Here is a 25,849-nt window from a genome sequence, read left to right on the forward strand (position 1 = left end):
CTGTGAGGCAGCAGTGCTAACCACCGTGCCGCCCTGTGAGTTGGATTTCACATAAAAGTAAAAGTAGGACATTTTCGTCAATTCCCCTCCACCCACCCTTACAGTTTAAATCTGGTCCTATTTTCTTTGTTTCAGCTCTGACCAAGGGTCACCCAGACTCGAAATGTTGGCTCAATTATCTTTCCACAGATGCTATCAAATTTGCTGAGATTTTCCAACATTTACTCTTTTTGTTTCAGATTCCAGCATCTGCACTACTTTGTTTTTGTAAAAGTAGGGTTGTTCAAAGAACAAAGAAAATTACAGCATAAGAACAGGCCTTTCAGCCCTCCAAGCCTGCACCAACCGTGCTGCCTGACTTAACTAAAACCCCCTACCCTTCCAGGGACAAGATCCCTCTATTCCCATCCTATTCACGTACTTATCAAGACACCCCTTAAAAGTCACTACCGTATCTGCTTCCGCGATTACTCCTGGCAACAAGTTCCAGGTATCCGCTACTCTCTGTGTAAAAAATCTGTCTCATACATCTCCTTTAAACCTTGCCCCTCGCATCTTAAACCTGCACCCTCTGGCTATAATACCTCCATGATTGTATTAACCTGCTTGCACTCTTCCCCGAACGTGTGAATGAGAAATGGTCAATTGGGGTTGCTACTGGAACTGCAGTCCTGTGCCTTCAGTAACAGAAGATAAAAACATTGGTGGTGTGGTAAATTGGAACTCCACCCCTGCACTCCACATTCTGCTTAGCGGAGAAAAGATTAACGAGAGATTTGATTGAGATGTCCAAAATCATGAGGGGGTGTGGACAGACTCGAGAAGGAGAAACAGTTCCCATCGGCTGAAGAACTAGAGGATGCTGATGTAAGGTGACCGGCCAAAAGAAGAAGTGATGGGGTGAAGGACAAGTGTGTGGTTAGGGATCTGGATCTTAAGAGTGTGCTGGAGGCGGATTAAATGGAGAACTGGACAATTATCTGAAGAGCAAAGATGTGCAGGGCTGGGAAAAGGCAGAGATATGAGACAAGATGAGATGCTCTTGCAGAGAACTAGCAAGTTGAATGGCTTTCCTCAGTGCGCTAACCATTCTCTAATTCTATTTCATTCAATAACAATAAAAGCAAATCCATTCCATTTTCCAGGTGCATTTTTTTTAATATATTCATCATTTCTTAACTCGTGCTGATACAAGTAATAAATTAGCAGTCCTACCTCTGTAACAGGAATGTTGTTAGCTCGGGATCCTTCATCTAAAGGACAGGGGAGATAGTAAAAAAAAGATAACATGCCATTTGTGTTAGTACACAGAGGAATCAACTCATTGACAATATCAGACCTTAATCTCAGTTTGGTAACTGGTTCAAGTCAGAGGACAAGACGAATACATTTTCTTTTGGTTAATTTTATCCTCTCCTGAACACAGATAATGTTGGTTCCCCCGACCTGATCTTTATATTTTGGGATACAGCCAACTGAGGGAGGGTTGTGTCTGAAGTTGTCGTTACTCGTTTGGTGTGGAGTTGTCTTCGAGCTGTACAGAAGTCTGGGCATAAGGAAACGCAACAAAGGGAGGAGGGTGAGGGATAACTGAATTTCAGATTATTCCAGGATCCAGCTGCACCCGCAATAAAACCGCTGATAACATTTCAGTGAGCAACAAGCCTCCCGACTTTTACCTTGGCTAAGCCCTTTTGTGTGCCGTTTGTCTTCTGCTTTCTGGCTGAACCGTTTGTAAGCCTCAGTCTGTTGGTACTGCTCCAGCTCCTTCATGTAACGCTCTTTGTCTCTCTCTGCCTCGTCTAAATAGCGCTGGATAGACAGAACAGACTGACTATGAACACAAAGGGTTACAGGGATGCTTTTGGAATTTACAGTGTTGGTGCAGAGAACACTGATCATATATTCACCTAGACAGCAAGTACACAGAGCAACCACAGACAGACAAATTGAGTATTCACATGGGTACATGGCGATTAAGAAGATACGCACACACACTGCACTCACGGCAATTTCTGCTTGGTTCATGCATGATTTCTATAGGAGTGCGATTATAGTGAAGAATCATGATGAACCAAATCAATTCCCAGTCACTTTCATTACTGTAGACATCTTTATTGTTAAATGCAAGAGGACAGGCCACCTTGAGGGTTCAATGTGCCCTTGTACCAACAGATAATCTGCTGCAGATCGATCATTCCCAAAAGGAGGTCTTTATTTAATTCCAACTACTGCAAAGGACAAGCTAACCCCTATCTCGCTCTCACTCCTCACCACCCTTGAAAACTCTCAAAACTCCATCATCTAATTGACGCTTTCCAATTTATCTCATCTCCTCCGCCTTGTTGCTGTCCCCCGATAGGGGACTGCGCTCTTTATTCAGGGTCTTCACATTTCTGTTTTGGGTGGGTGGGAGGATTTTTTTTTAAACAACATAGATCTTAGACTAGTTTCCAATGAGAGTTTACCTGGTAGACCTGGAGACTTTTGGCACAGCGTATATTTCCAACAAAGGATTGCATCTTGTAGAGTCATAGAGGTTTACAGCATGGAAACTGGCCCTTCAGCCCAACTTGTCCATGCCACCCAGTTTTTACCACTAAGCTAGTCCCGTGTTTGGCCCATATCCCTCTACAACCATCTTACTCATGTAACTGTATAGATGCTTTTTAAAAGACAAAATTGTACCTGCCTCTACAACTCATTCCAGACATTTACCATACTGTGTGTGAACAAAATTTCTCCTTATCAAAAGGAAGAACATGCTGATCCAATAATCAAGGAGCTGCGCTCTTTACAGCCATTTGAGCACACACTGCAAATCAATTAAAACCTCTCCTCCTTTGAAAGGAGCCACAGGGACCAAGAATGTGGAGTAACATTAGGAGTACGCTAATGGAGCTCACTACCTTTCATGGTGGGAGCCCCATTACATCATTGGCAGGGTGCAGGGATAATATCAAAGAGAAATTCTACAGGCTGTTTTGGGACTTCTGTTGGATTCCCCATCCCCTTCAGCTTCCTTGCATGCTGAAAACGGGAGTGGTTGGGAGCAGAAAATCCACCCTCCACCCCACTCCCTCCCTCCCCTTCCCCATTAATTCAATCTTCAGGCCACTCAGTCCAAGCCTTCATGCTAGCTCTGCAGATCATATCACATTAAAGCTCTGCAGCCACAAACAAACATTACGAGACCGTATCTGTGCTTAGAGGAGGCCCGCAGTTATGACAAATCAGGTGGCATCCACCATTAGTTACAAGTGTTGTCCAATTCAGTACCTGCTTGTCATCCGCCGGCAGTTTACTCCATTCATTTCCTAACATTCTGGTGATTTCGGAGAAGGGAACATCCGGCCGCTGAGCTCGAAGCTGCTCACGACGCTCATTGAGGAATCTCACGTAGCCAGTCAGTGGAGCTTTTGGCGCATTGCTGTCCTTGGTTGCTTTTTTCCTTTTCCTTCCTTTGGGCCAGCCCCCTTTCTTGGCAGTTTTCTGCTTAACAATACAAAGACAGCCCGTTTTACAATGTCAAAGAGACTGGATGCCGGCAGATGGCACCTTACGAGAGGTCCTCATTGTAGTAAAAGTTCCCAACATTGTACACCGCATTGCAAGCTGCAGCTCAACACTTGCGTCCCATGCAAACCAACCCATGTGCATTTCAGATTAGATTTGTCCTTCACCTGCCGAATCACCTCTATTTTGCCATTCACTTAAGCAGCTTGTCATTCCATTCAAAACAGCAGCTTGATTTATTTCAAGTCAAATCTACCATGACTGTAGAAAGATTAGAGAAACTGGAAAGAATCAAGCCAACAGCATATTCAAAGATGCTTATTTATTTATTGGAGATAATGTTTCGATCTTTGCAGTGACAAAGCTCTATTTCCCAGTACGCTTTCTGAGCAAACTTTTGAGTAGATGGAACATTTTAATACGTTAAAGACACCGTCAAGACGAAGTCATAAAATGAAGACGGTCTCTCAAATTCAATTCCCAGTCTGGGCTGAGTGACCTGATCTTAGCCCAGTCACTACAGGTGACCTGGGCAGTCTAGGGGTGGCAGGGGAACTAGAGCTCCCATTTCCTAATTGCTGCGTACCAACCATTCTCCAAGTGCCAAGTGAGAAGGATATTCGACTCAGCTGCAGCACTGCCCACTGTTCAATTTACACTGCTGCAGGGAATTCGGCAATTGGATAAAGCACTGGAAGGCAGCTGTGGTATTTCAAAGAATAGAAATAATTGCAATATTTAATAAAAGCAAAATTATTGCAGATGCTGGAATCTGAAACCAAAAGAGAAAATGCTGGAAAATCTCAGCAGGTTTGGCAGCATCTGGAAGCAGCAAAAAGAACTGAAGTTTCGAGTCTCGGTGACTCTCTGTCAAAGCTAAAAGGCATAGAAAGTGGGAGGTTATCAACATTTAATATTTTACTAGATAGTGAATGCATTAGAATTGGTATGTACAATTTTTTGGCATATAAACTATGGCCACAATATAATTTTTCAGGAATTTTATTACACGCCCCACAGGGAAGGGGTTGTCTCCTACTGAAAGTCCAAAATTGTGACTGATTCACTTCTGCACCTGTCTCTGAAAGAATACTTGAAATGTTCCCAGTTTCACTCTAACCACAGAGCTGGCAAACACGTTGCACATAATAATGTTGGCAGCAAATATACTACTTCGTCTCCAGACATAAAAGGGAGATAACCAGAGTGAGAATCATGAGGTCACCAATGTGACTTTAAACACAAAGGAGGGCACTGTACTGAACAACAAAAGGCTCACAGTGTACAATGTTCACCACTGCTCTATGCTGCCGAATTGACTGCATTCTACACACAATGAAAAAATGTGACTCTTTTCCAATGTGAATTTTGCATTCATCAATGTAAAGGACATTGAAAGCGGGGAACAGAACCAGATCCATTTCAGGCATGAAGCGTCAACATTGAGCACTCAGGTCAGCTAGGGCACAGCAAAATGGAGATATCCCCCACTGCATATCTCAGCAAACAGCTTCTGGCCTCTCTGACAAAAACTTATTTAGTGGCAACCTTGCGAGAGTTTTGCGCCATTAGCATGACTGCGACTCTTGCAATTCATAGAATCCTTCCAATGCAGAAGGAGGCCATTTGGCCCATTGAGTCTGGACCAAGAACAATCACTGAAATCGGTTAATTCAGCACAAACTTAGGAGTCAAATGGATTTCCATGGCTTTATGCGCTTCATTAGCAAATGGGGGAGGGGATGGCCTGGTGGTATTATCGCTAGACTATTAATCCAGAAACTCAGCTAATGTTCTGGGGACCCGGGTTCGAATCCCGCCACGGCAAATGGTGGAATTTGAATTCAATAAAATATATCTGGAATTAAGAATCTACTGATGACCATGAACCCATTGCCTATTGTTGGAAAAACCCATCTGGTTCACTAATGCCCCTTTAGGGAAGGAATTGTGCCATTGATCCCATAATCCCATGCATTTACCCTGGCTAATCCCCCTGATACTAAGGGCAATTTAGCATTGCCAATCCACCTAACCCACACATTTCAGGACTGTGGGACGAAACTGGTGCACCCGAAGGAAACCCATGCAGACACAATGAGAATGTGCAAACTCCACACAGACATCAACCCCAGCGCCTGGCACTGCGAGGCAGCAGTACTAACCTCTGTGCTGCCCATAACTCTAACAGCCAAGACACAGAGACTTTCATCCCACCAGTCTGAGTTGGATTTCAACAGCGACCTCAACGTCCAGCTCTCAGTGTTCAGTCCCAGTCCCTAGGCAACTCACTGGATTCACAGGGTCAAGGAGTTCTCCCACTTGGCTAAGCTGCTGGCAATGGACTTAATTAGAGAGGGATAAGATCTGAAGGCAAATCCATCAGCAGCACTGATAGATTTACTGAAAACTGGGAATATTTCAAATACCATTTCAGGAACGGATGCAAATGCGAATCAATCACAATTCTGAACATTCAATGGGAGACAACCCCACCTCCCTGTGGAACGCCTATTGTAAAACATCTGAAGAATTATATTTTGATCATGGTTTGTGTTACACCATTAAAGATAGCTAGCCCATCTTGTTTTGGGAAATTGTGCAGGAATACAAGTGGTCAGGAGATAAACTAGCTCCTCCATGACAGGGTAAATATGCCACACAGTCCAGAAGGGTCTGATTCCTGGTGTGGGAGGTAGTTGGTCTCAGCTGGGGTAACAGCTGAAACACCACAACTGATCTCAGGATCACCAAACCAAACTGGACCACCCTGTTGTCTCACTTAGTCAATCCAGGAGAGAACAGTCAAACATTTGGGAAAGAAAGTTCTTTAAACATCAAATGGATTTAAAACAATTTTTGCTCAAAACTTCAAATACATGCTGTTCGGAGAAGCTTTATTTATTTCCTTTCACAGGATTAAAGCTGAACACCAAGGTACAACCTCCTCAAATCAAAAAGGTGAATCTTTGCACTGCAATGGACAAATAGTTGCTAAAATCAGTGGCTGATCTAACAATTTTAAGAAGCTATTTGTGGGATATGGATGTTGCTGGCATTTATTGAGAATGGTGGCGTTCTCCAAGGCAACCTTCACAACACACGACAATCCAGTCGCTGAGCAGAGACTCAATCAAGTTCCACACACAATGACGGCCTCAACCGAGATCTCGGGTTCACGTCACACTATCTGTAACCCCAATGGCTTGCTGGGGCTTGCAAAATCTCACTTAGTGTCCTGGCTGGAGACAATACACATCTCTTTAACACCTGTGCTTAACCCTCTCTCCACTCACATTGTCTGTACCTTTAAGACTTGATTACCTGTAAAGATTCATATTCCAACCATTATTTTGTAAATTGAGTTTGTGTCTTTATAGGCCCTGTTTGAGAACAGAACTCCCACTTACCTGATGAAGGAGCAGCACTCCAAAAGCTAGTGGCTTTTGCTACCAAATAAACTAGTTGGATCTTAACCTGGTGTTGTGAGACTTCTTACAGCATTTATTGCCTAGCCCTAGTTGCCCTTCTTCATAGGGCAGTTGGGAGTCAACCACATTGCTGTGGCTCTGGAGTCATATGTAGGCCAGATCAGGCAAGGACAGCAGATTTTCTTCCCTAAAGGGCATTAGTGAACCAGATGGGTTTTTCCAACAATCGACAATGGTTTCATGGTCATCAGTTGATTCCTAATTCCAGATATATTTTATTGAATTCAAATTGCACCATCTGCCGTGGCGGGATTCAAACTCAGGTCCCCAGAACATGAGCTGAGTTTCTGGATTAATAGTCTATTGATAATACACTAGGCCAACCCCTCCCCCATTTGCTAATGAAGTGCATAAAGCCATGGAAGATCATTTGATTCCTACATTTGTGTTGAATTAACTGATTTCAGCCAGAGCAATAATGAGGATGTTCCTCACAGGCGTAGTGTACCCAGGTTAACAGAAGGAAGACAAACAGCCTGCCAGGATTCCTGAACCCAACCACTGTACATGCTGGGGAGTGTTCACATGTGGGTGCCAGGTCATCACAAACACACAACTTGAGTGAGGACACTTGACATATTAGAACCATAATATAAACATGAGATAGAACTCTGGGGAGGAAACTGGAGGAGGAAGAAAATAAAATTTACAAATCTGTGCCTTCAGGTCCATAAGATCATAACACATAGGAGCAGAATTAGGCCACTCGGCCCATCAAGTCTGCTCCGCCATTCAATCACGGCTGATATTTTTCCTCATCCCCATTCTCCTGCCTTTTCCCCATAACCCCTGATCCCCTTATTAATCAAAAACCTATCTATCTCTGTCTTAAAGACACTCAATGATCTGCCTTCCACAGCCTTCTGCGGCAAAGAATTCCTCAGATTCACCACTCCCTGTGGCTGAAGAAATTCCTCCTCATTTCTGTTTTAAAGGATCATCCCATTAGCCGGAGGTTGCGCCCTCTGGTTCTAGTTTTTCCTACTAGTGGAAACATCCTCTCCATATCGACTCTATCCAGGCCTCGCAGTATCCTGTAAGTTTCAGTAAGATCCCCCCCTCATCCTTCTAAACTCCAATGAGTACAGACACAGAATCCTCAACGACAAGCTCTTCATTTCAGGGATCATTCTTGTGAACCTCCTCTGGGCTCTTTCCAAGGCCAGCACATCCTTCCCTAGATATGGGGCCCAAAACTGCTCACAATACTCCAAACGGGGTCTGACCAGAGCCTTATACAGCCTCAGAAGGGTACTACACCTTTCTGCCTCACTTTCTTCCTGTAAGGCACTCCTTAAGATCTACTTATTTTGAGTAACCCTTTGGCCATCCGACCCAATATCTCTATGTGGTTCAGTATCACATTTTCTTTTAGGATGACTCCTGTGGGGCACTTTAGGATGTTTTGTGTTGAATGTACAATATAAATTGATCCAACTAATAACCCATCCTTGCTAAATTAATCCAGATTTGTCCAACAGCGACGCACAAAGCCCCTCTGTGTGACCTTTGGGAGCCAGCTGCCAAAACGCCAGTCACACAGGCAAGTGTGGAAGATTCTGAAAGGAGCTGCTCCTCCAATCACAGGCTCTTCCTCTCCTCTATTTGCTGTTTATAGGCTCACTAGTGAGCCTATCAGCTGCACACATGGGAGAGAAACAGTTGCTATCGGAGGAGCAGTAAACATCAACGGTGGTGAGTTTGCTGGGGAGAAAACGGTATTCTCTCAGTCAGGGTGGGCAAGTGTGAGGGACAGTGAGTGCGTGTGGGTGGGAGTGAGTGATTGGGGTTGGGGAGTGAAAGAGAGAAAGTGAGTTATGGGAGAGAAGGTACATGCATGTATGTGGGGGCATGAGGAAGAGGATGTGTATGGAAGTGTGTGTGTGTGTGTCTGAGGGGAGGGGGAGGAGTGTGACAAGGACAGCGAGAGCACGCAAAGACAGCATGGGGGCATGAGGGTATATGAACGAGATCACCACACACCTACAAATACTAACACCCACTCACACAAGGGACAAGGGCGAGTCAGTAAACACACTGAGACTGGGAACAAGCATGACACACGAGTGAACTTTCCCCATTCCACCCATCACAGGAATTGTGGCAGGCGAGGGGCGGACCATGCAAAGGTCCACTGTCCCCAGGGGGATGGGTGTTCCAGTTTTGGGGTGAGCGCGGCAATCCCACCCAAATGAAAAGGTTGGAGAAGGCTGAGCTAATCTGTTAGAACTCTGATCTGCTTTAACCTGTCTCCTTCCTTAATCGTACTGGTTAGATATATCGACCATGCCAAATTCTCCCTCAGTGTACCCAAACAGGCATCGGAGTGTGAAGACAAGGGGATTTTCGAAGTAACTTAATTGCAGTGTTAATGCAAGCCTACTTGTGACACTAATAAATAAACTTAAGCTTTCTTGTTACTTTTATTTCTATTCCATGTTCATCTTTTTCAATTATCTTAAATGGCATAGAAGACTTAGTTTGAACTCATCCAAATTAATTGCTACAGAAATGTGAATTTTCTAAAAAGGAGTAACAAGTAGGGTTACTTGTGGCGGAGGAAACAATGCTTTTACTGTGTGGCTTAGCAACCCAGGGATGAACACAGATGGTTTCCACACTCACCTCCTCCTCACTTCTTTGCTCATTGCTGTCTGCAGCCTGAGGGGACTCATTCTGCAGTAACTGCACCTGCGACAGATCCTCCACAAACTCGGGATTGTTCAGAGACTGAGACACCCCTGAACTGTACGAGCCTTCTGGGCCTGAAAAACTGCATTAAAAAAGGAAAAGGTTTTAAGGCTTGCTGTGCAAATAAGGTCAAGGGTACCCCCTTGCACTGATGTCACAAGGTCTGTTTAACGTATTCGCACAAAAATGCTGCAGTTAAATCAAAACTATGCTCCAGTCAAACTCATGCAATACTCTGTTTCCCATCTCAAACCATTCCCACCAGTGAGAGCTCTGTAACCACCATGACATCACCCTGGTATTATGTACCTTAAATGCTTTCTCAAGACATAATCCACTACTCCGGAAGGACAAAATCTGCTGGGTGCTCTTTGCAACCCACAATGATATTGTACAAACTGTTCACACACCCACCAGTATCCTTTACTGAATGAAACCGCCACCCCCCCCACCAGAAAACAACAACAGTTATACTGTGAAAATTTCAGAAATTCAACGACCCCTCACTGAAATCTAATGACCACACTTACTGTGCTTGTGCACAAAAAACTCACAAGCCTGTCTTTCAGTGGGCTCTGTGCAGCTCAGTGACAATCATGTAGCAAAGCGTCCCATCCATTGACTCCAACTACATTTTCCGCTGCATCGCAGCTTGGTATGGCTCCTGTTCTGTCCAAGATTGCAAGAAATTACAAAGGATTGTGAACAAAACCCAGTTGATCACGCAAACCAGCCTTCCATCTGTCCACACTTCCTTGGAAAAGCAGCCAGCGTTATCAAGGACTCCATGCACCCCGGACATGCTCTCTTCCAGCTTAAAGTTGAAGTTTATTTATTAGTCACAAGTAAGGCTTACGTCAACACTGCAATGAAGTTACTGTGAAATTCCCCTTATTCCGTCGGGAAAAGATACAAAAGTCTGAAAATATATACCAACTGACTCAAGAACAACTTTTTCCCTGCTGCCATCAGACTTTTGAATGGATCTACCCTGCAGCGAGTTGCTTTTTCTCTATACCCTACCTATGACTGTAACACTACATTCTGCACTCTCTCGTTTCTTTCCCTATGTACGGTATGCTTTGTCTGTATAGCACGAAAGAAACACTGTATACTAATACATGTGACAGTAATAAACCAAATCAAATATCAAAGCATTGTGGTTCCATGTTACTTCATTTGCATTTAGATATATCAACTGCTTATGCACAAGTAGAAATTAATATGTTTCTGAAACACATTTCAGGCAGGTGACTTCCAGAGCAGTGGAGAATCAAGAAAAACTGCCACAAGCTTAGTGTAATATCCTCTTAATTCAGTGTGAGAGCACAAAGGTGAAGCACATCGATGGTTACAAGTCAGTCATTGGTAGTGTTGATGATCAGGGGAATTCAAACTGATAATCTGTATGTGTCACACGTTATAGAATATACACTGCAATTTTTCTACAGTGTATTCATACTGTAACGCTACAATCCAGTGATTGTTTCATTCTCAAGTACTTCTCAACCACTTTCCACATTTGGACTTGCTACCTTAAAGTAGGAATTATGGTTCAATGAGCAAAGGATATTAATCGGTACAATCCATCTCTTACAATACAGCTGTTTACATTATGAATACTGATGTTTAAAAACGCTGGTTTGTTTGTCTGGATGAATTGTTCTCACTGGGTTTCAAATGGGCGGTACGGTGGCACAGTGGTTAGCACTGCCGCCTCACAGCGCCAGGGTCTGGGTTCAATTCTGGCCTCAGGTAACTGTCTGTGTGGAGTTGGCATGTTCTCCGTGTGTCTGCGTGGGTTTTCTCTGGGTGTTCTGGTATCCTCCTGCACTCTAAGATGTGCAGGTTACGTGGGAAATGTGGGGTTTACTAGGATAGGGTGAGGGAAGAGGGCCCGGGGAAGATGTTCTGTCCATAAGACCATAAGATATAGAAGCAGATTTAGGCCATTCGGCCAATCAGGTCTGCTTCGCCATTCAATCATGGCTGATACTTTTCTCATCCCCATTCTCCTGCCCTTTCCCCATAACCCCTGATACCCTTCTATCTCTGTCTTAAAGACAGTCAATGACCTGGTCTCCACAACCTTCTGCGGCAAAAAGTTCCACAGATTCGCCATTCCCTGGCTGAAACGATTCCTCCTCTATCTCTGTTTTAAAGGACTGTCCCTTTAGCCTGAGGTTGTGCTCTCTGGTTCTAGTTTTTCCTACTAGTGGAAACATCTGCTCCATGTCCACTCTATCCAGGCCTTGCAGTATCCTGTAAGTTTCAATAAGATCCCCCCTCATCGTTCTAAACTCCAACGAGTACAGACCCAGAGTTCTCAACCGTTCCTCATACAATAAGCTCTTCATTCCAGGGTTCATTCTTCTGAACCTCCTCTGGGCTCTTTCCAAGGCCAGCACATCCTACGCACAATACTCCAAATGGGGTGTGACCACAGCCTTATATAGCCTCAGAAGTACATCCCTGTCAGAGTCAGTGCGGATAGAATGGCCTTGTTCTGCACTGTAGGGATTCTATGAAAGAAGAGTTCTTGGTCTAGACAGTTAATCAGAAGCTGACACCTCTTCAACATCTTCAATGATCAAAACACGTAGTTTATCACACTTGTTAGAACCACAAATGCAGAATAAAATAAAAGTAAGACACCAAACTTTTGGCAAAAACATTAACATATGGAAAATTCATGGAATAAGGCTGCTTTTGTAGAAATAGTTTAATTTAAAAACTGAGAACATGTGGCATCTTTCCAAGTCAGCAGCTTGTACAGCAATTACTGACTAGTTATGTAACAGTCCTGACAATACGATCCATATTCCCCTGGGGTATGGAAGATTTGCTAAAATCTACTGTTTCAGCTTTCTTATCCTGTCTCTGAATCCAAGCTACTGTACACATGCTGAACAGGGACCGAATCAACCCATTGTGATGTGCCCACCTTTGAATGGCCCACCAGTACAGCTTGTCTGGGCTATCTCATGAAGAACAGTGAGCTGGTGAGGTCTTGATAATGGATGGTAGCTCTGAAGTCATAGTTAGTGCTTTAAGGATGGATGTCTGGGGGTGGGAAGGGGATGCAAGTGTGTGTTGGAACAGAGAAAAACTTTCTATACAAACCAATCTGGCCATTCAATTTTTTTCCCCTTCCACATCTTTTCGAAATAAATTCCAGTCAATTTTATTCCTCCTTGTTCCAAAGGCATCTCAACTTCTTTCTGAGTTCAGTTCTATTGACAACAGGTACCGGCCTACACTTAAGTAACTATCATTGTTCTGAGAGCTTGTTAGTGGCTGTCAGGTTATGGAGGAGCAGCCTTCCTTAAGGTGAACCTCCGGGTTGAGGGGATTTTTTTTTTTTGTCTTCTGCTATTCCCATGGTGCTGATCTATTGCAGCCAACAGTTAACTCTAAAGACTTGGAGCTAAGTTGTACGAACCGCCCACATTTCATTAGCCTGCCAACACAGGCAGCATGGTGGCACAGTTGTTAGCACTGCTGACTCACAGCTCCAAAGATCCGGGTTTGTCTGCGGGGACTTTGCATATTCTCCCTGTGTCTGTTGGGTTTTCCTCCAGGTGCTCCGGTTTCCTCCCACACTCCAAAGATGTGCAGGCTATGTGCATTGGCCATGCTAAATTGCCCCTTAGTGTACCGAACAGGCTACTCGGGGATTTTCACAATAACTTCATTGCAGTGTGAATGTAAATCTACTTGTGACTAATCAATATACTTTACTTTAAAAAAAAACACAGATGGACAATATATTTGCCGATTTGCAACGTGGACAGGTTAATAGGTGTTGCTCACATCCATTGGACTAATAATGCAGCAACAATCACTATGTACAAGAGAACAAGCAAGAAAAAAAGGCAGTGCTTACTCAATCGCCTTCCAGTCTCTAGTATTTTCTCATGTGTAAATGAATTAAGTACAGCACGATATTATGTGCCTTTTGGCAAGAATGCAACTAACATACCCTGCATCGACTGTCAGATCTGCACTCTCCTTTGATACATCATCATCAGCAAAAATGGGGGGTAATGCTGTGTTCGACATGAGCCCATCCATCATTCTAAGAAGAAAAGATTACGTTTTAGTTTATTCTTTTAAATAAGACACGCCCATTCACGACTGCACTGGTTTGACTTAATTTCTAAAAATTAATAATTTTATACACCGTTTCAAAAATTCACGATTCGGTCACGTTAAAAGAAAATATTGCTTCGAACGTCAAACCGTCAAGTTGGAGTTTTTGCGCCATTCATAGGGCAGCTGCCTCCAAGGATCAATGAAAGGTTTTAATCTATGTTTCAGCACTTCTGTCACCCTAACAGACCTTGTTCATCAGTAGTGCTCAGTTAAAATCAAAGACAGAATGTATAAAATGCTACAACTGTGCCAATATCATCTGCACATTTGTACATTACTGACACTTCTGCATCAAATATTTTGACTGTTTAGGGATTTGTAATTAATAGCATGACCTTCTTCGAGTATTTATCAGTATTACAATTGACAGATACCCTTTATACATGGTGGGCCTCAAAAGGGTGTTTCATTTGTTGTTTGTCCATTCTATTCTAAAACTCATTGATACTCATCTTTGATTTGCATAATCTGAGAGATGGCATGGGACAGTGACTGGGGAAATCACAAGTTTGAAGCCTTAACCTGTTAGATATTGTGGGAAGAAGAAGTTTTAAAAAACCAAGACAGGAACAGCAGGAAAGCAACACCTTACAGAAGCATCTCACCATACGGCAGAAACATGGATCAGAAGAAATAATGTCGGACGCAGACAGTTAATGGAGCTTTAACGTACTGAAACACTGAACTAACGTACTGAACAAATTAAACATACAAACAGATGAATTCAGAGCAGGAGTAGGCCACTCAGCCCATCAAGCCTGTCCCATCAATCAATAAGATCATGACTGATCCCATGGCTGTCGGAATTTCAAATCCCTGTCTACTGCTGATTATCTTTCACCTGCTTCCTTATCAAGAATCTATCTGCCTCTGCCTTAAAGATAGTGGAAAAACTCTGCTTTCACTGCCTCATGACACTCGAGAACAAAATTCTCATCTGTGTCTTAAATAGGCAACTGTTTATTTTTAAAGTTAACCCCCCTCCCCCAGTGTGGATATATGACATCCTGCCAATCAGAAAATGTCCCATTTATGTCTACTCTATGTTTCTTGTTAACTAGCCAATCTTCTATCCATGCCAATATATTACCTCTACACCATGAGTTCTCATTTTCCACAACAACATTTGATGTGGCACTGATCAAATACCTTCTGGAAATCCAAGTATAGTACATTCACCCTTTGTAGTTTCTTACAGTCTTGGACAGAGCAGGAGCCATACCAAGCTGTGATACAAGAAGAATGAATGCTTTCTATGGCGCATCAATAAAAGTTGGTGAGAATCTTAGCCAAATTTCCTTGGCCTCCTGAGAAAGTAGAGGCGTTGATGGGCTTTTCTAACTATACCGTCAGCGTTGTTGCCTATTCTTACTGATTGTGGTCTGTGGGTTGGGAAGTCTAGGATCCAGTCACAGAGGGAGGAGCCAAGCCCCCGAGTTTGGAGATGAGTTTTGTCAGAATCATGATGTTGAAGGCTGAGCTGTAGTCAATAAATAGGAGTCTGACATAAGTGTCTTTGTTTCTAGGTGTTCCAGGTTTGAGTGTAGGGCCAGGGAGATGGTGTCTGCTATGGACCTGTTGTGGTGGTGGACGAAATGTAGTGGATCCAGGCAATCTGGAGGGTGTGGGGGTGGGGGGTCGGAATTGCTTCATATCATGACTAACTTTCCAAAGTGCTTCTTAATGATGGATATCAAAGCCACTGGATCTCTTTACAGTAACGTGCCACGGGACCTGGATCAGTGTGATATCCTGCACCATTCTGCACTCACTGCCTGGAATCCATTTGCTGTCAGATGACTTCAGTTTTTTGTAAGAAATCAGAGCGGTTGTAGAAATGCTAATTTTGAGTATTCAGTCATTACAAGTCTAGACAGCCCAGTGCTTTAGCTCCTCCAAACTTATTTTCAGTTGGTCATTGGGAGACCCACTTAACAGATTATGTCACGATGTTACAAGTGTGAAGGAAATAGAAGCCTGGCAACTGAAAGGCCCAAGATCATATTCGCACTGCAGTCGGGAAGCTACTGCTGAGGGCAATACGAAGTCAGATCTCTGGTCAATACTTTTCATTGTATACTAATACATGTGACAACAATAAATCAAATCAAGTCAGACTGTAGATATAAAGTCACAGCAAAGCATACACAAGTACCAGCTCAAAGATTAAAGTTTAAAGTTTTAAAGTTTATTTATTAGTGTCACAAGTAGGCTTACATTAACACTGCAATGAAGTTACAGTGAAAATCCTCTAGTTGCCTGTTCAGGTACCCTGAGAGAGAATTTACCACTGCCAATGTACTTAACTAGCACCTCTTTCAGACTGTGGGAGGAAATCGGTACACCCAGAGGAAAGCCACGCAGAGACGGGGAGAATATACGAATTCTACACAGTGACCCAAGCTGGGAATCAAACCCAGGTCCCCGGTGCTGTGAGGCAGCAATGCTAACCACCGTGTCACCTTTAAATAATTATGCAGGAACCTAACAGTTTCACTCTTACTGGAGGTAAAGAAAATATTCCAAATGCAATATACACATTTTAAGCATGTTAAATTAGATGTTTGTAATTCCTCTGTAACTATCAGTGCACTGAAGAGGCCTCCAGGAGATTCTATGGCACGATGAGTAAGATCACTACCTCTGAGTCAGAAGTTCCAGGTTAAAGTCCTACTTTAGAACTTGATGGCCAAGGAACACGGCCAAACAGATTGATTATCAACTTGCAAATGCTTTCAGGCAGTAAGAGCAGGAGAGACTCCTTATCAGCTATGCACGACGTGGGGTGGTATCCCTCAAGCTATAGCCTCTGGCTACAAGCTTGAGGCCTGCTTCAGGAAAGAGTAGATGCAGAAACAGACAATAGCATTGTACTTTGTCTGCCTCACGTAGACTCAGATACGGAAAACACTAAGTTTAAGTCTCTAAGAGGAGGTCTCCATTGCTGCTTTCTGTAATATGTCAGCAGGATATTACTGATTGGGTAACTGGCTGGGTTAACTGAAAAATCAGTCTTGCTTTTCAACACTGAACTTCTATGACTTCTACAAACAATTGGCACCCTGTGAAAGTAATTTGAAGTTTATCAGCAGTGTGCTGCTTGGTATGATCAGACCGTGGGAAGCAGTTACACGCTGCAACCTCACAGCACGAGGGACCAGGGTTCGGTTCCAATCTTGGGTCGCTGTCTCTGTGGAGTTTGTACGTTCTCCCCATGTCTGCTTGGGTTTCCTCCCACAATCCAGGGATCTGAGAGTTGGGTTGCCTGAAGTGGCCACACTGGATTGCTCCTTGGTATTGTGGGGGGGTGGATAAGAACATAAACATAAGAGAACATAAACATAAGAACATAAGAAATAGGAGCAGGAGTAGGCCAACTAGCCCTTCGAGCCTGCCCCGCCATTCAATAAGATCATGGCTGATCTGTCGTGGCTCAGTTCCACTTTCCCGCCCTCTCCCCATAACCCTTAATCCCCTCGCTTATCAAAAACCCATCAACCCGCGTCTTAAAAATATTTAGCGAGGCAGCCTCCACCACTTCAACGGGAAGAGAATTCCAGAGATTCACCACCCTTTGAGTGAAGAAGTTCCTCCTCAACTCCGTTCTAAACCGCGCCCCCCTTTATCTTGAAGCTGTGCCCCCTAGTCCTACTGTCCTTTCTGAGCGGGAAGAGTCTCTCCACCTCTATCCTATCCATCCCATTCATCATCTTATATGTCTCAATGAGATCTCCCCTCATTCTTCTAAACTCTAACGAGTACAAGCCTAGTTTACTCAGCCTCTCCTCATAGCTCAACCCCCTCAACTCCGGCATCAGCCTAGTAAACCTCCTCTGCACTCCCTCCAAGGCCAAAATATCCTTGCATAAGTGCAGCGACCAAAACTGCACACAGTATTTGCAGAGTAAATACATGGAGTGGTGGGCATAGGGCCTGGGTGGGATTGTTGGTGCAAGCTCAATAGGCCAAATGGCCTCCTGCTGCACTGTAGAGATTCCACGACTCTCTATTGACAAACCTAATTTTTTTGTCAATTCGTCACGGTTGTGCAGTGGTTAGCGCTGCTGCCTCACAGCGCCAGGGACTAAGATTCGATTCCCGGCTTGGGTCACTGTCTGTTTGCACGTTCTCCCCATGTCTGCGTGGGTTTCCTCCCACAGTCCAAAGTAGTACTGGTTAGGTAAACTGGTCGTGCTAAATTCACCCTCAGTGTACCCGAACACGTGTCAGAGTGTGGCGACTAAGGGATTTTCACATTGCAATGTGAATGTAAGCCTACTTGCGACAAATAGATAAACTTAATTTTTTTAATTCACAACACATCACGAGATTGGGAGAAAAAAAATTACGTTAAAAATATATATAAATTTAACACTCCACACACAGCACCAAACATCCTGAAAAGGGCTAAGGGTGAGAGTGAAGAATTAAGCTGCGGAAGTGCACTGCTTTCTGGGACAAATGGACTGACATCCATCCCAAGGGTTCAGAATGAGACCGTTTACTGGGATTACGACGATATCAGCAACATCTTGACCCAGCTGCTGCCTCCACCTATGTCCACTATTGCGGTTAAAAACTCAACAGCAACAGTGCCAGACAACGCCTGATGGGGGAGAGGAGTCTCTGAGATATTGAGAACATAGATGAAGGAACTGTCTATGTGCCAAGCAGTTGGCAATATTCCTCCACGCCAGAAGTAGGAAAACTGATTTTCCAAACTTTTTCAGCCACAGAGCCCTTTTGATCTGGCAAGAGTCCTGAAGGAACCCCTAAGAAACATTCATAAGAATAAGAACATTTTACCAGGATGTTGCCTGGTATGGAGGGCATTAGCTATGAGGAAAGGTTGGAGAAACTTGGTTTGTTCTCACTGGGATGATAGAGGTTGAGGGGTGACCTGATAGAAGTCTACAAGATTATGAGGAGCATGGACAGAGTGGATAGTCAGAAGCCTTTTCCCCAGGGTGGAAGAATCAATTACTGAGGGGAATAGGTTTAAGTTGCAAAGGGCAAGATTTAAAGGAGGAGACATATGAGGCAGGTTTTTTAAACAGAGGGTGGTGGGTGCCTGGAACTCGCTGCTGGGGGAGGTAGTGGATGGAAGTATGACAGTGTCTTTTAAGGGGCGCCTGGACAAATGCACAAAGAGGATGAGTATAGAGGGATATGGTGCCCAGAAGAGTAGGGGGTTTTAGTTCAGATGGGCAGCATTGTTGGTACAAGCTTGGGGGGCTGAAGGTCCTGTTCCTGTGCTGTAAGTTTTGTTGTTCTATAAGAACTAGGAGCAGCAGTAGGCAATTCAGCCCCTCAAGGCTGCTCCAATACAACCAAAGCTGCTCTCATCTTGGCCTCAACCATTCCCCACAACCCTTCAATTTATTACTAATTATTAAAAATCTGTACATCTCTTCAAATTTATTCAATGTCCTGGCAACCACCACACTCTGGGATAAATCCTTATTCGGTTCAAGAGGAAAGCACAGTAAAAAGTCTGACAGCACCAGATTTTAGTCCAACCGATTTATTTGATAGTAAACGCACAAGCTTTCGAGGTTTCCCTCTTCATCAGGTGAATGGAGAGTTCTGTCCGAGGCCAGAACTCTCCATTCACCTGATGAAGAGGGAAACCTCGAAAGCTTGTGCGTTTACTATCAAATAAATCGGTTGGACTAAAACCTGGTGCTGTCAGACTTTTTACTGTGTTTACCCCAGTCCAACGCCGGCACATCCACATCAAGAGGAAAGCCACAGAGTAATGATTGTTTTTGCAAAATAGATTCAAACATACACAAACTTAAATTATGGAAGTCTTTTCTACTTCTTAGATGTGTAGATTTTTTATAATTAAAAAGTTATCTTATTAGCAAATGTACTCAGGTCTTACCTTTGTCATTTTTAATGGAGGGTGGGGATGGGAGAAGCGTCTTTCTGCTCATTTGACTCAAATGAGAAGTGTGTTGCTGGAATGCTAGATTCTGATATTGGACACACACACACACACACACACACACACACACACACACACACACACACACACACACACACACACACACCACTCTCATATCTCACACACTCATCTCTCTCTGAGGTCTGACTGCCCTGCTCCTGGCCCAGGGCCCAACCAGTTTGAGAACCTCTGAGTCGTTCCATTAAAAACAGCTTTTTTGCCTGCCACCACTACTGCATCTTGCCATCTACAAGATGCACTGCAGCAACTCACCAAGGGTATTTCTGGGTGTGTTGCAGGTATTGAACCAATACTTACAAACTACTCTCGAGTCAGGGGAGCGAGGAGGAGTCTCGGTACTTTCCTACTGAGCTAAAATGGAAGTTGCGTAGTTTCTGGGGAGCAAGGCTGAGGGGGTGGAACTGGAGAAATGGCAGAAGATGAATGATTTTTGTAGGTTAAGGAGCAGTTTTCACACACAAAGACCACGACTTAAAAAAAATTACAGTTGCAGTCTCAGTGAGCACCTCTCAGCTTTTTCGACAAAGATGCTCAGCGCATGTCCCCAACGTCACCTGAAAATGGTGCGACTGATTTAGATACCATAATGAGGTATACATCTGAGGCCAGGCACCGGGTCCACTGGCTGCAAACGGTGGCAGTAGCAACAGCACTAGAAATGGAACGGTAAGTTTTTAAAGAGTTCTATGACCCAATCTATGCCCAGCTGAGGCCATGAAAACAGCCCCAGTGAAGACCTTAAGCCGTATAGGCCAGAGTTGCCTCACACTTCTCCCCCACTTCATGCTGATTTCAGTCTTGGTGGTGGCTCCAGTTTTACAATTTCACTTCAACTGCTTAGCTGGGAGGTGAAAGTCTCACTTCTGGTCACTATCCAATGCCAGAACTCTGTCAGGATGCCTCTGGAATTGACAGGATTTGTGGAGCTGAATTCCTTTCTAACTTTCATGATTAAAAAGAAACATAAGACCAAAAAAAATTACTCACATTCCTCCACTGCTAAGTGCTTCTTGTGAGTGGTGTAGATTAGGAAGACCCTAGATTCTATCTTGATCAGTGCTGGATAAACTGAACTGAATTAGAACTGCAGGAAGTGGGGTTGTCACTACTGGGGGTGGCACGATGGCACAGCGGTTAGCACTGCTGCCTCACAGCACCAGGGATCTGAGTTCAATTGGGGTCACTGTCTGTGAGGAGTTTCTCCCTGTGTCTACGTGGGTTTCCTTCGGGTGCTCTGGTTTCCTCTCACAGTCTGAAAGACGTGCTGGTTAGGGTGCATTGGCCATGCTAAATTCTCCCTTGGTGTACCCGAACAGGTGCCAGAAATGTGGCAACTAGGGGATTTTCATAGAAACTTCATTGCCGGGTTAATGTAAGCCTACTTGTGACAATAAATAAACTTTTACTTTTAAGTAGTCCCAGTGTCCCTCAACTTGAAGAGAAAATAACTGAGAAATGTGGCCAGGTTCAGATTGCTACCCTATGAACCTTGCTTGTTCATGTACACCTTTGGATGTCGGGTGAAAGCAAGTTTGTTATCCAAGTCTCATACCTATCATGGTTTAATAACCTGCCAATACTCACTGTCTAAGGCTAATAAAAAGATGAATGGCCATTTGAGGAAACGCTGCAGGATTACCAACACCTGTGGAATTTACCTTAGTGTGAGTCACAGCCTTCAGAGGACACAGGGCAGAAACAGAGTGAAAACTGAAGGCAAAAAGGGATCTGTTCCAGGCTATAATGGCCACATGAGCCACTCACACTTCACTCTTCCTTAGTTTATCAGAAATCTCAATTTGGAGCCGATAACATTGTCCACCCACTTTCCATTTTCTTCTCATTACAGCATTTCCTGTGGCTATCACTTAACAACAGACTACAACGTTTGTCACCAATTTCAATTGCTCAGTGCACCCATCAAAACTCACTCCTGTCCCTTCACGTGCCAATCCAGACTGGTATAAGAGTACAACATTTGGAGAGTGATACACAGTACTGTTTTGAAACGGCTGTGTTGTGGAAGAAGCTACTGAAAACAATTAAGATTCCAGTTCAATACTTGGATAGCACGGCTGCTTAAAGGGTAACCTTTCTGTCATACTCCCAGAAGTGTAGTGGAAAGGAACACAGCTGAACCGTACCATAATATGGCTGACCTTTAGATAATGCAAGCCTTAATGTCTTTATCAACAAACGAAGACTGGTGCTGTACTTTGTCACTTAGATCGTATCAGCTACTTACAAAGTGAATCAGGAAATTTACTGCGGGAACACAAGAAATATATAATGATGTGCATTTCACAGTCACACGATCCTGATAACCAGTATCAGGCACAACTTATTGGAACTTCTAATCTATTTGTTAAATTGCATTGGCGGATGGCATGTAACCATGGTAGCGCATTGAAGAGGCAATCTGAACTACTAATTTTGTTGCATCTGCATGGGTGTAGGGATGAAATGATCTGACTGTAGTGATTTCACTGAACTCACTTGTATTATTTTCTGCCAGCTAAATGGGTTGGTAATACAACAAATTAGAACACTGTCTCTTCATTTATGTGGCCTGGGTTCAAATTCATTCCACACTGAAGGCTTTCGCTACAACTCATGTGAAAAAGGGCACAGTCTCATTGAGAGCTCCCCAATGCAGGATAACCAATACTGCACGACTACCTATAGCTATTTAGTTTTTAAGATTACAAGTCTCCTCATTGAAGGAGGCATATGCTTGTGTTAGAGACAGTTCAGTGAAGGTTCACTCAGCTAATTCTTGGGATGAACAGGTTGCCTTTATAAGGAAAGGTCAAGCAGGTTAGACTGGGGCGGTTGAGTGGTCAGCACTGCTGCCTCACAGCGCCAGGGACCCGAGTTCGATTCCTGGCTTGGGTCACTGTCTGTGTGGAATTTGCATGTTCTCCCTGTGTCTGCATGGATTTCCTCCGAGTGTTCCCATTTCCTCCCACAGTCCACAAGACAAGCTGATTAGGTGCACTGGCTACACTAAATTCTTCCTCAGTGTACCCAAACTGGTGCGGAGTGTGGCGACTAGGGGATTTTCACAGTAATTGCACTGCAGTGTTAATGTAAGCCTACTTTGATTTTATTATTGTCACATGTATCAGACTAAAGTGAAAAGTATTATTTCTTGCATGCTATAAAGACAAACCTTACCATAAGGAAAGGAGAGGGTGCAGAATGTAGCGTTAGTCATAGCTAGAGTCTTGAGGATCTCGACACTAAAAATCACTGTATTCATTGAAGTTCGGAAAAACAAATGATAACCTTTTTGAAACATACAAGCTTCTGAGGGGTTTGACAAGATAGATGCTGACATGATGCTTCCCTTCTTAGGAGAAATCTAAAACTAGGGGGCACAGTTTCAGAATAAAGGGTGGTCCATTCAAGGTGGAGACGAGGAGAATTTTTTTCTTCAGTGGGTCATGAATCTTTGGAATTCTCTACCCCAAAGAATAGTGGAGACAGGATTATCAAGTGTAAGGGAGCCAAGGGGTAACAGGCAGGGAAATGGAGTTACAGCCAAGACCAGGTTTTATTGAATAGCAGGCTCAAGGGGCCAATTAGTCTACTCCTGCTCCTATTTCTTATGTTCCATGACTTGATATGAATGGGGACGTTCAGAGCAGTGTTGCGAATGGGATAATCACATTAAAGAGGTTGGGGTTGCGATACATGATTGGAACAGAGCTCTATGCTGTCTTTAATGTTCAGGATGTGGCGATGCCAGCATTGGACTGGGGTAAACACAGTAAGGAGTCTGACAACACCAGGTTTAAGTCCAACCGATTTATTTGATAGTAAACTCACAAGCTTTCGAGGTTAACCTCTTCGTCAGGTGAATGGGTGCCCATCGGTTGGACTTAAGCATGGTGTTGTCAGACTTCTTACTGTGTTCAATGCTCAGTACATGATCCAATTATATTTAACAGAAATGAAGAGGTGGGGGGGAAGAAAAAGGGAAAGAAATGTTTGTTTTCCAAGACTGATATTTGCAGAAATGTTGTCCTCTTCTGGGCCTCCAGAAATAACAAACTGAGATCCAAAAGCAAAGCCCAGGGGAATGCCGCACTGCTGGGGTTTGGAACAGTGAGGAGGTCAAAGTATTCAAACTTTGTAAATAGATGATTTGGTTTCAGTAACTGGGAAAGAGTACAGCAAACTATGCATTAAATGAGACATCTTTGTTGCAGTGAATCACTGATACTGTCAGACATGGAAGGCAAGAGGTTTTGTCTTTGGTACTACTCCATATATTTCATCCATGGATTAAATAGTTTGAAGAGCAGGAAGAATTTTTTTTTCCATTCCCATGCTGAACTCTTTATTCAGTTCCCATACAGAATCAACATCTGGCTGACCTGCATCACTAAAGCAAACAGCCAGCCCAAGACCAAAAAGGAAATGCTGGAAAAGGTTTATAGCAGGATAAAGTTAAATAAAAAGATTGAAGTTATACAAACAGCATTCAGGGCAGCTAAATAAACTGTAAGTCAGTTTCGACATTCCCATTCTGAGGAAGGGGAGCTAACATGCTTCTCGGATCACACACAAAATATGTTCTCCTTATTCATGAAAAATACAAATGTTGGGATCTTCTGGTTTAAGGTTGTTTCTAAAGTTTTTAAAGTTTACTTATTAGTCATGAGTAGGCTTATATTAACACTGCAATGAAGTTAATGTGAAAATCCCCTGAGTCAGCATATTCCAGCACCTGTGCAGGTCAATGCACCTAACCAGTGCATCTTTCAGGCTGCTGGAAGAAACTGGAGCACTCAGAGGAAATGGTACACAGCACAATACGGAGGCGGCACAGTAGCTAGCATTGCTGCTTCACAGCGCCAGGAACCTGGGTTCGAGTCCCAGCTTGGGTCACTGTCTGTGTGGGGTTTGCACGTTCTCCCTGTGACTGCGTGGTTTCCTCCAGGTGCTCCGGTTTCCTCCCACGTTCTGAAAGACGCACTGGTTAGGTGCATTGACCCAAAGAGGCACTGGTTTGTGAAGACGAGGGGAATTTCACAGTAACTTCATTGCAGTGTTAACGTAAGCCTTACTTGTGACTAATAAATAAACTTTAACGCACACAGACATGGGGAGAACGTGCAGACTCCGCACAGACAGTGACCCAAGCCAGTAGTCGAACCCAGGTCACTGGCGCTGAGAGGCAGCAGTGTTAACCAATGTGCCACCGTGCCATCCCGGTTGTATCCAGCAGCAGGATAATTCCAGACTTTCTTTTTTAAACACTGTCACATATAAATAAGAGATGGCTTTGGTCACATTTTTTGAATGTTAATATTCAAACTTCTTTTTTAAAAAATCAGCTTTTGTGATATTCTCAGAATGGCTGGCTGGCAACTTCTCCCAATATGCTGAATGAAATAAAAGCAAAATACTGCACATGCTGGAACCTGAAACAAAAACAGGAATTCTGGAAAATCTCAGCAGGTCTGACAGCATCTGAAGAGAGAGAATAGAGCCAACGTTTCATAAGAACTAAAGTAAGAGTAGGCCATCTGGCCCCTCGAGCCTGCTCTGCCATTCATTAAGATCATGGCTGATCTTTTTGTGGACTCAGCTCCACTTACCCACCCGCTCACTATAACCCTTAATTCCTTTACTGTTCAAAAATGTATCTATCCTTGCTTTAAAAACATTCAATGAGGTAGCCTCAACTGCTTCATTGGGCAGGGAATTCCACAGATTCACAATCCTTTGTGTGAAGAAGTTCCTCCTCAACTCAGTCCTAAATCTGCTTCCCCTTATTTTGAGAACATGCCCCTTAGTTCTAGTTTCATCCGCCAGTGGTAACAACTTCCCTGCTTCCATCTTATTTATTCCCTTCATAATCTTATATGTTTCTATAAGATCTCCCCTCGTTCTTCTCAATTCCAATGAGTATAGCCCCAGTCTACTCAATCTCTCCTCTTAAGCCAACCCTCTCAACTCCAGACTCGACCTAGTGAATCTCCTCTGCACCCTGTCCAGTGCCAGTATATCGTCT

General features: G+C 43.7%; 1 protein-coding gene across 4 annotated transcripts in view; it reads right to left on the minus strand.

Moving 5' to 3' along the window:
* The window catches only part of hmg20a (high mobility group 20A), a 61,990-nt gene that overhangs the window by 18,364 nt on the left and 17,777 nt on the right, over nt 1-25,849 (minus strand). For 2 of the 4 annotated variants that reach the window (XM_080216261.1, XM_080216262.1), the window contains exons 2-6: nt 13,681-13,776; nt 9,633-9,780; nt 3,280-3,492; nt 1,680-1,812; nt 1,216-1,253 (exon numbers count right to left, since the gene is read on the minus strand). In XM_080216261.1, coding sequence (XP_080072387.1) covers nt 1,216-1,253; nt 1,680-1,812; nt 3,280-3,492; nt 9,633-9,780; nt 13,681-13,775 — 627 coding nt within the window. In that variant the 5' untranslated portion in view covers nt 13,776. Of the gene's footprint in view, nt 1-1,215; nt 1,254-1,679; nt 1,813-3,279; nt 3,496-9,632; nt 9,781-13,680; nt 13,777-25,849 lie in introns of all 4 variants that reach the window. The other 2 variants (XM_080216259.1, XM_080216260.1) reach the window with 1 other exon arrangement.

Source organism: Carcharhinus amblyrhynchos, chromosome 32 (assembly GCF_965287045.1).
Source record: "Carcharhinus amblyrhynchos chromosome 32, sCarAmb.v2.hapA, whole genome shotgun sequence".
NCBI classification, from domain to species: Eukaryota; Metazoa; Chordata; class Chondrichthyes; order Carcharhiniformes; family Carcharhinidae; genus Carcharhinus; species Carcharhinus amblyrhynchos.